The sequence below is a fragment of the Chrysochloris asiatica genome, unplaced genomic scaffold (genome assembly GCF_000296735.1).
Source record: "Chrysochloris asiatica unplaced genomic scaffold, ChrAsi1.0 scaffold00314, whole genome shotgun sequence".
NCBI classification, from domain to species: Eukaryota; Metazoa; Chordata; class Mammalia; order Afrosoricida; family Chrysochloridae; genus Chrysochloris; species Chrysochloris asiatica.
The window spans coordinates 712,080-722,276 of NW_006408832.1; the positions used below are offsets into that span (position 1 = coordinate 712,080).

The following is a 10,197-nucleotide window of genomic DNA, read 5'->3' on the forward strand; positions in this document are numbered from 1 at the left end:
ATAATGTCTTCATCTTCCAGCACTGTATCTGACAGTGTTCTGGCTCTATTGATAATGTCTTCATCTTCCAGCACTGTATCTGACAGTGTTCTGATGCTATTGATAATGTTTTCATCTTTCAGCACTGTATCTGACAGTTTTCTGGCTCTATTGATAATGTCTTCATCTTCCAGCACTGTATCTGACAGTGTTCTGATGCTATTGATAATGTCTTCATCTCTCAGCACTTTATCTGACAATGTTCCAATGCTATCTATAAGGTTTTCATCTCTCAGCACTGTGTCTATCTATAAGGTTTTCATCTCTCAGCACTGTATCTATCTATAAGGTTTTCATCTCTCAGCACTGTATCTGTCTATAAGGTTTTCATCTCTCAGCACTGTGTCTATCTATAAGGTTTTCATCTCTCAGCACTGTATCTATATTTAAGGTTTTCATCTCTCCGCACTGCATCTATCTATAAGGTTTTCAGTGGTTAAACACTCAGAAATCCCCCACCTCTCCTTCTTCCAACTCTGCCTTATCTGAAACGCCACTGAAACCCGTCCACCGTGGGTGACCCTGCTGATATTTAAAATACTGATAGCGTAGCTTTCAGCATCACAGCTACACACACGCCACCACAGTACAACAGAATGACAGACGAGGGTGAGCATTCATGTGTAGATGTGTGCATGTGTGTGCCTGAGCATGCCTGCATGTGTGGGGGTGTGCATGCGTGGACACGCACAGTGCATATATGTGTTCTCAGTTGGACCTTTCCATCAGCTAAGCCAAGGTCAGCAAACTCCCACACAGGGGTTGTATCTGTCCTCCCCCTCAGCTGATGTTGTTAATAAAGTTTTATCGGCATCTAGTGTGGCTGATTTCCCATGGCCATGGCAGAGTTTAATCATCACAGCATAAACCATGTAGCCTGCCAAGCCTGAAATATTTGCTCTCTGGCCCTTTAAGGAGAACTCTACAGACACCCAAGCTCAGTAGGATGGGACTGGACTGGATTCCAGGACCTGTTGGGAGGGAGTGGGCAGGGGCCGGAGAGGGAGGACAGCCCCAGCTACTGACAGGACCTGGAGGCACCGCCTCTCCGGCCAGAGTTCAGCACCCGAGTGGTCAGACTCTGTCCTCATCTATAAGGGGTCAGGTAATGACAACCAACAACAGGCGTGGGGGTGGCAGGAGCACCATCACCTCAGACTGACCACACCTGAGCACCGTGTGCGGCGCGTGGCCAGCTGGGAAATGCTCCGGGTTTTGGCCGTGGCCAGTGCGGCCCTAGGGCCCCGAGCAGCAGGACAGGTGCGGACCATGGCCTCCTACCAGCTGCTGGTGCCACCCCCGGAGGTCCTTCGGAAGCCTCTGTCGGTCCCCAAGCGGCTCCTGCTGGGGCCAGGCCCCTCTAACCTGGCCCCACGTGTCGTGGCCGCCGGGAGCCTGCAGATGATTGGCCACATGCATAAGGAGATGTTCCAGGTAGGTGAGATCTGGGGTTCAGGTGCAGCACCCTCCTGGTCTGGGCACTAACTGTATGCCCCCCCAGATCATGGACGACATTGAGCAGGGGGCTAACTGTGTGCCTCCCCCCCCAGATCATGGGCGACATTAAGGAGGGGGCTAACTGTGTGCTCCCCCAGATCATGGACGACGTTAAGGAGGGGGCTAACTGTGTGCCCACCCGATCATTGACGACATTGAGTAGGGGGCTAACTGTGTGCTCCACCGCTACCCGCCTCAGATCATGGATGACATTAAGGAGGGCATCAAGTACGTTTTCCAGACCAAAAATCCGCTCACGCTGGCCATCAGTGGATCAGGACACAGCGCCCTGGAGGCTGCCCTGATCAACGTCCTGGAGCCCGGGGACTCCTTCCTGGTGGGGACCAACGGCATATGGGGGCTCCGGGCTGCAGACATTGGGGAGCGCATTGGTAAGGCCAAGGGAGATTCTCTGGGCCATTTCCCAGGCGGGCCCTTGCCCCGGTTTGGCCCTTCCTTGGTGCCTCGACCTTCCCAAGGCAGAAGTCAGTGATCCGGGGCCAGGCCCTGACCCGCCCAGAACACAGCAGGTGTTCATATGTCCGGGTCTCCTGGAGCATGGGGATGGGGGGACAGAACCACGAGGATGCTTCTGGTCTTGACAGTTCTCCAAGGTCCTTCACCCTGAAATCTCACACCCCACCCTCATCCTGAGCCTGGGTGGGACCCATGAACCTGGGGACGAAGCAGAATCTGGCCTGTGGAGGAACGTTTTCACGAGAGAGGCAGGTGCTGCTCGGGACTTAATGATTGACAGTGGGTCAACTTAGCTCCACACACGGCCATTCTCAGGCCACGGTAATGGACAACCCTGGACGGCTCCCAGGTGGGGCCAGGGCCCAGCTCTAGCAGCCTGGGTAAGCCCCCTCCCCCTGGCTTCCATCCCTCCATGGGGCTGGGGTGGTATGAGGCTGACCCTCTACTTGCAGCTCTGGCGGTTGGATGTGCACAGGACACATGGTGTTGGGGGAGGACCAGCCCCAAAGTCAGGCAGGGTCCACTCAGTTACCAGACACCTGTGGGCTTTCTGTGTGTGGCCAGAATGGGCCAGGTGTGGTCCCTCAGATGGGAAGGGAAGTACTGGCCACAGCCAAGCGCACACAGCTCTCATACGTGGACAATGGGGCTGATGCTGGCCTTCCGGAGAGGCCTCACCCGGACAGCCCTGAAGGCCAAGTCAGCACTTGCTTCCCTTGGAAAGGCGCCCTCATGTGACTCACTGTCCTTGTCCGCTGCCCTCAGCCATCCTGGGTTCAGAGTGTGGGGGTCTCTGCCCTTCTGACTGCCTGGGCCTGCTGGCTCAGCATGGGAACTGATGACCACCCATCTGTCCCTGCCCCCAGGAGCCCGCGTGCACCCCATGAACAAGGACCCTGGAGGCTACTACACACTGCAGGAAGTGGAGGAGGTACGGGGTATGGGGTTCTAGGAAACCTGTCCCACACCATCATTTGGCTAACGTCCCAGGAGGGCTTCCCTGGGTTCCGTGGACTGACAGGGAAACGAGTCAGAGGTTGGGGCAGGAGTCTGTGTGGGAGCAGGGCAGTGGGACCTCCCAGTGGTAAGCAGACCCCAACCTGGTGCAGAGGGACTGACTTCATGGGGAGAAGGCTCCATGATCGCAGAAGACTGGTGACTCCGGACAGAGGTCCTCTTCTTGAGCAAAGACCCTTCTTCCAGCTGACAAGTGCCCAGCAAATGCAGCGGGGCAAGCCACTCTGCCCTGGACCTTGCTGTCTGTGGAGTCCTGCCTTCTGTGTAAAGCCCCCGTCTGTGTCAGACTGCCACAGTTTGACACAGTTTGCCTCTCCCCACTCAGGGCCTGGCCCAGCACAAGCCAACACTGCTGTTCCTGACACATGGGGAGTCGTCCAGCGGGGTGCTGCAGCCCCTGGATGGTTATGGGGAGCTCTGCCACCGGTAAGCAGGGGTGGGGGGGTGCAGGAGGAGCTTTCACCCAGGAGGGACCTGGGCCCAGGCCTCTGTCCTGCCGCAGGGATATAGGGAGCCCTGGGGTTCAGTCTGGGTGGCTCCAGGACCAGCGTGCGGAAGGGCGTGGGGCTAAGCGCTCTGCCTCAGCTCCCCTCCCTGCACCGGGGCCCAGAGTAGGGCTCTGAATGGAGCTACTTGGTCCTGAGTCTTACCCAGAGAAACACCATGTCAAGCTCTGTCCCCAGTTAGCACAGCTCCCGGACCCCTGCCCCGGAGCCTTTTTAAACTAAAAGCATGTAGGGACAAGGAAGAAGAGGTGACAGTTCAGCTCGGCTGTCTCTGGACTCTGGACTTAGACTTGTTGGCAGGGTGCTTGGCTGAGCTGTGTCTGTATTGGAAAGCACAGGCTTCTGCCCGCCCCCCACTCGCACACAGTCCTCAGGTCTGAGTGACCCGAGCCCCTGGTCAGCCTGAGGACCACTGCTGCCCAGGCAGATCCTCCCCACATTCATGTTCTGGTCCCTCCGGGTGGGGCCACGGCTTTGACCCAGCTAGCTCAGTGCCCAAGCTAGAGAGATAGAGAGAGCTCTGGCCACAGAGGTCCCTGAGGAAGGGCCACATGCGGGAGGTGGGAGATTCCACCTACCTCTCTGCGGGCCTCTAAGGGCATTCCAGGCCCCCTGAGCCCCAAGGCCCCTGGTCCTACTTCACACTACACACCCCAGGTGATCCAGGCCCCTCCACAAACAGGCCGAGGTCTGAGCCCCAAGGCCCCTGGTCCTGCTTCACGCTGCTCCCCCCCACCCCCTGACCAGGTACAATTGTCTGCTCCTTGTGGACTCTGTTGCCTCCCTGGGCGGGACACCCATCTACATGGATCAGCAAGGTAGGGGTGCTCTCTGGGTGGGCTCTGAGGGCAGGTAGGCCCTGGCTGGAGCACTCCCATGGCAGTGAGTCCAGACTTGTACTTTCCCAAGGGACTAGCGGAAAGGCTAAGCAGACCCCCTTATCAGATCTGTACCTCATGTGCTGAGTGGTCAAGGCCCGACAAGGACCTGATCTGAGAGGGTATCTGGGACCAGCAGAGGGGGCACCTTTACCAGTCTTCTCAATCGGGGCCAGGACTGGGGTACTGACCATACAGTGCTTCGGTTTCTCCCTGGCTCTGGTCCAATAGCGGACGTTCTGCTACTATCAGGGCTGGCTTGCCTGCCCCAGGGCCTCTGTTCCCAGAGCTGGCCTACAGTCCTCAGGCCATTGGGATAGGTTGGCTGCTACCTCCTGCAGCGTCTGTTCCAACAAGGCTCCTCGGCCCTGAGGGGTGTCCCTGGGCTGACCCTCCAGTTCCTTCCTGCTCCCATAGAACAGACCCAGTAACGAGGGAGCAGAGATGTCCGGGGGCCCACACAGCACCTCCTTGATGGAGGGATAAGCTGACAGGAGGCTCAGGATCTGGTGGTGGTCAGGGATTTGAACCCAGGGCGTCTCCCACCAGCACAGCACCCTCTTTCCACAGAGATCGACATTCTGTACACTGGCTCCCAGAAGGTGCTGAACTCGCCCCCGGGGACCTCACTCATCTCCTTCAGCGACAAGGCCAGGTGGGGAGCCCAGGGTTATGGTTGGGGAGCCCAGGCAGCCCTGATGAGGGGGGTGCCCTGGGGCCTGTGTTCCCAGGACCACGTCTGTCTGTCCCCAAGGATCCCTCACTCCCAGCTTAGCCTGATTCTTCTCACCAGAAATAAGATCTACTCTCGGAAGACGAAACCCTGCTCCTTCTATCTGGACATGAAGTGGTTAGCCAAATTCTGGGACTGTGGAGATAAGCCTAGAAGGTGAATGTCAGGCAGGGATGGGCCTGGGGGTGAGGAAGGGTGGCCTAGAGTGGTGGGGAGGTGAGGGTGTGGCGGGACAGGCTGATATGTGGGCCTGAGGGCACAGAGGAAGGGAAGGTGGCTCTCAGCCCCGACATTCACCTGGGTTAGGCCAGCCGCTGCCCCAAGGGGCCTACCCCTCTCTTACCTCCTACTCCTCCTTCACCTGGCCTGCAGTCTCAGGCAGAAAGTGCGGCCCCCACCTCCACACACTGTCCTCCAGAGACATCTCTGTGCACCTCCCACATTGGATGGGGCCCTGCTACCCGTCCCCATCCTGGTCATCAGTGTACCCACTCAGGAGAGGGTGGGAAAGCTCAGAGAGGTGGGGAAGAGGTCTGAGCCCAGCAGGCCTGCAGGTCAGGCTCTGGGGTGAGGGACAGCCCGTGAGGACCTGACCCTGCTCTGGCTGCCTTCCAGCTACCATCACACGACCCCGGTCATCAGTTTGTTCAGCCTGCGGGAGAGCCTGGCTATCATAGCGGAGGAGGTGAGGGGCCGTGTACACCGAGGGATGGAGGCTGGGCTCCAGGAGGGGATCCCACTCAGCATGGTTATTCCAGGGGCGGCAGCCACCCTCCCTGAGACCCCAAGAAGGACTTGGAACAGGAGGTGTAGGCAGTGCACTGGGGTCTCTAGTCCCCTCCCCTGCCCATCAGTCCACTCCCATCGCCCCCACCCCCAATGCCAGAGGCCAGTAGGAGGGGGACTTGGGAGCCAGTGACTGTAGTAGGTGGAGGTCAGGGCTCCTGGAGGTCAACGAGCCAGGGGATGGAGATTTCATAAGCACTGCCCCTTCCCACCCTCCAGTGAACTAGGAGCAGACAGGAGGGTGACCAGACCTTGGACAAAAGAGGACATCCACCCTGCTCCTCTCCCTGGGCCCGCAGTTGGCAATTGGAAAAATCAGGCTCCCCTCTGGTCCCATCCTCATAACATCTGGGGATCTTCTCCCCACAGGGCCTGGAGAACAGCTGGAAGAAACACCAGGAAGCCACCACCTACCTGCAAGGACGCCTACAGGAGTTGGGTCTGCAGCTCTTTGTCAAGGACCCGGTAGGGGCCAAGATGGGGATGTCCTGACTCTGCCCAGTGTTGGGGCCCTGAGTTCTCAGGATACGGGAGCTCAAGACATTGGAACACTTGGCTCACAGCCCCCTGCCTCTCCTGAGCCCCCAGCCATGGCCCACTGGTGCTGGTGGTGGTGAGGGGTTCCAGGGCTCACGCAGAGAGAAGGTCCTGAACAACCCCAGTTGTGAGGTGAAGCTAGTCTCAGGGGAAGCTGGAGCCCTCATCACCTCAGGGTGGGTGGGACTCACCCAGGCTCAGCTGCCCTGCCCTTCAGAGCCCAGGGTGGGGGGTGGGCAGCAAAGCAGTGTGGACCAGCTCCCCTCCGGCCCTCTCCCCTGCTGCTGCCCTAGGTGGTGAGGGTACATGTAGTGCCCACCCACCTGGCTGAGCCGCCCTGTCTGGCAGGCGCTCCGACTGCCTACGGTCACCACAGTGGCCATCCCTGCTGGCTATGACTGGAAGGACATCGTCAGCTACCTCATGGACCATTTCAACATCGAGATCACAGGTGGCCTCGGGCCCTCAGTAGGGAAGGTGAGAGGATGAAGAAAATTTCAGTCCAGCTGGCTGTCCCCAATCAGCGGGTGCACTGCAGGAGGTCCCAGGATAGACAGCGGGACAATGAGAAGGAATGCCCCCGTCTAAACCTGGTGACCTCTGTAAGAAGGAGTCTTGGGCACGTGTCTTTTCCTGTCCCCTGAGCCCCAACTAGTGAGGTCACCCTTGGTCCCCATGGCATCAGCCTGACGCAGCTGGCCTCTCCGTTTCCATCAGCACATCTGTGTCCCACTGTGTGGCCCTGAGCCTCACTAACGCTGAGTGGGCCATGCTCAGATGGTGCCTTTGTTGGACAATCCTGGTCCCCCTAATTCCTTCGCTCACTCTGTGGATGTGGGGGGCGGCCCAGAGAGCTGATCCCTGGCCTGGGTGTGCATGTTCACCATGGGCCAGGGAGTGGCAGGAGAAGGAAAGACATCTGAGCCCACCTGCGTCCCACCTCCCAGGTGCTACGTATAGGGCTTCTGGGCTGCAACGCCACCCGGGAGAACGTGGACCTTGTGGTGAACGCCCTGAAGGAGGCTCTGCAGCGCTGCCCTCGGAACAAGCTGTGACCACCTACCAGCCCCAGGCCCACTGAGAGATGCTCAGGAGAATGACCGAAGCCAACTACAAGGTCTAGGGCCCAAAAGAGCTGCTGACCCACGGCAGCAAAGCAAAGGGAGGGCCGGGGACCAGTCTCCCCCAGCCCCTCCAAGTGGACCCTAAAAATCAGATCTTTTGGGCTCAGTGTCAGCAGCATCTCCCAAATGCCCCACACCCCAAATTCACGGTCTTTCTTTGGGAATTTTCAATAAAGAGTCATAAGACTGGTCATCGCTCCTCACTGTGGGGTATGCTTCAGAAGGTCTTGGAAGTGTCCACTTTGCTTCCAGCCTGCCCAAAGCAGACACCAGAACCTCAGTAGTGTGTACCTTAGGGCAGGTCACCTCATTCTGGATCTGAAGGGGCCAAACTCAATCGGGCCTCCCAGGGGATGGAGGACTCAGTAGGATCTCCCAGGTGTCTCCTTACACACCAACTTCAAATGGGCCCCGTGACCCCCAGGTCGGATCTGTGACCCTGCTCACACAGACCAGGACACCCATGTAGACTAGGACACATGGACAAGGGCACCCAGATGAACAGGGACACCCATGTGGACTAGGGCATACATGTAAACCAAGGCACCCATGTGGACCAGCGCACCCACATAGATTAGGGCACCCATGTGGACTGGGGCACCCATGTATACCAAGGCACACATATAGACTGGGGCACCCATGTGGACCAGGGCACCCATGTCATAAGAAAATGAGTAGAAAAGTGACTGACAGATGAAAGTATCCATTGCACATAAATCTGACAGTATTCAGAACATATAAAAGAATTATCACAAATCAACCAAGAAAAGATGAAAAAAATGCTATTAAAATAGGGAAAAATTCTTAAAATGGCACTTCTTAATGAAAATGTGCAAAAGACCAAGAAGTCAACAAGAAAAGATAGCAATACCATTAGTCTTCAGGGAAAAGCAAATAAAAATCAGAGTGGACATAGTTTCATACCACTTGTTGTTGTTGTTGTTGTTGTTATGTGCCGTCGAGTCGGTTCCGACCCATAGCGACCCTGTACAGGGTTTCTGAGGGTGTAAATCTTTACGGGAGTAGAAAGCCTCATCTTTCTCCCGCGGAGCGGCTGGTAGTTTCGAACCGCTGACCTTAAGGTTCGCAGCCCGATTCGTAACCACTACGCTACCAGAGCTCCTTTCATACCACTAGAAAAGCAAATATAAGAGAGCACACCAAATGACGAGGATGCGGAGCACCTGGGACTGCCGTCCACAGCCGCTGGAGAGGGAGACGTTAGGGCCACTTTGGAGAATGGTGTGGCAGTGTCTTCTGACGTCAAATCCATACCTGACCTGCTGTTGATGTTGTTAAGTTCTGGCAGGTCGACTTCAACTCATAGCAACCCTAGATAGAGTCACCAAGAAGCAACTGGTGGATTAGAGCCACCAACCTTCAGTTAGCAGTCCAGTGCTTACCCTACAGTGCCACACCGGAACTCCATACCTGACCTATGGCCCCATAATTCCATTCCTAAACATTTACTCGAGACAAATGAAAGCATATGTCCACACAAAACCTTGTACAAGAATGCTCACCATAGCCTTACTCGCGATAGCCAAAAAATGGGAAACAACCCAGAATGAATAAACAAATTGTGAAAGATTATGCAATGGAACACCACTCAGTAACACAAACAAGCAAGACTTGATCCCCACAACAGCTGGCATGAGCTTCAAGCAAGACTTGATCCCCACAACAGCTGGCATGAGCTTCAAGCAAGACTTGATCCCCACAACAGCTGGCATGAGCTTCAAAAACTTTCAATGAGAGAAAATATGTTATGGTTCCACTCAATTGAAATCCAGCAGAACTCAAGGCTGAGAACTTTCCTCAGTCAGTCACAGGGGCATTTTCAAAGAGGAAATATTTATAATTTTGTAGTTCTACTTGCCAATGTTGGTGTTTTGTTTCTGTTTTTTCTTCTATGGCCTACGCTGTCTGTTACCTCAACATTGTGAAATTATCCTTCTAAGCTGTCTTATAGAAGCTTCATGGTATCACTTTCTGCTTCCGTCTACGATCCATTTGGAGTGTGGTGCAGTAGGATTAGCACTGGACCTCAAGGTCGGTTTGAACTTGAAGGTCGGCGGTTCAAACTCACCAGCCCCTCTTCATAAACACTATACAGGGTCACTGTGAGTCGGCACTGACTCTACAGCACTTAACAACAACAATGATCCATTTCATATTAATTCTGTATATGGAATGAACAGTGGACCAGGGTTAATGTTGAACCACACTAATGGCTAGTTTTTTCTATTACATTTGCTATAAAGAATTTCCTTTCCCCAGTGAGCTCACTTGGCCGTGTTGTCAAAAGTCATTGGGCTGTATCAGGGCAGATCTATTTCTGACCTCTGTTCTGTTGTTGTTTTTGTCTGTCTTCATGTAAATACGATGCCGTCTTGAATACGGTAGCTTTATATTACCTCTGGAAATCAAGTAGCGCAATTACTCCAAGTTTGTTCTCTCGTTTCAAGATTGTATGATCTATCACAGAGCCTTTGAATAGAATATATGTTTTAGAGTCACCATTCGTCAAAATATTTTGCTAGAATTTTGATAGGGATTACACTATGTACAACACTGAGAAGTATGAGTATTCCAGAACACTT

The 10,197-nt window shown here is 55.2% G+C and overlaps 1 protein-coding gene across 1 annotated transcript; it reads left to right on the plus strand.

Moving 5' to 3' along the window:
* The first annotated feature begins 1,242 nt into the window (after positions 1–1,242).
* LOC102825198 (serine--pyruvate aminotransferase, mitochondrial-like) lies at positions 1,243–7,525 on the plus strand. The gene is made up of 11 exons (XM_006875203.1): positions 1,243–1,473; positions 1,736–1,928; positions 2,880–2,944; positions 3,356–3,456; positions 4,284–4,354; positions 4,985–5,069; positions 5,208–5,303; positions 5,763–5,832; positions 6,303–6,398; positions 6,819–6,947; positions 7,418–7,525. The coding sequence occupies exons 1-11, from the start codon at positions 1,243–1,245 to the stop codon at positions 7,523–7,525; spliced, it is 1,245 nt and encodes a 414-aa protein (XP_006875265.1).
* Positions 7,526–10,197: the final 2,672 nt, after the last annotated feature.

What these genes read in the sequence shown, in the direction of transcription:
- LOC102825198 (XM_006875203.1), top strand. Translation starts at nt 1,243, where the DNA reads ATGCTCCGGGTTTTGGCCGTGGCCAGTGCGGCCCTAGGGCCCCGAGCA. An exon ending in CACTGCAGGAAGTGGAGGAG is followed by an intron (nt 2,945 to 3,355) that starts GTACGGGGTATG and finishes CTCCCCACTCAG; the next exon opens with GGCCTGGCCCAGCACAAGCC. An exon ending in TGGCTATCATAGCGGAGGAG is followed by an intron (nt 5,833 to 6,302) that starts GTGAGGGGCCGT and finishes TTCTCCCCACAG; the next exon opens with GGCCTGGAGAACAGCTGGAA.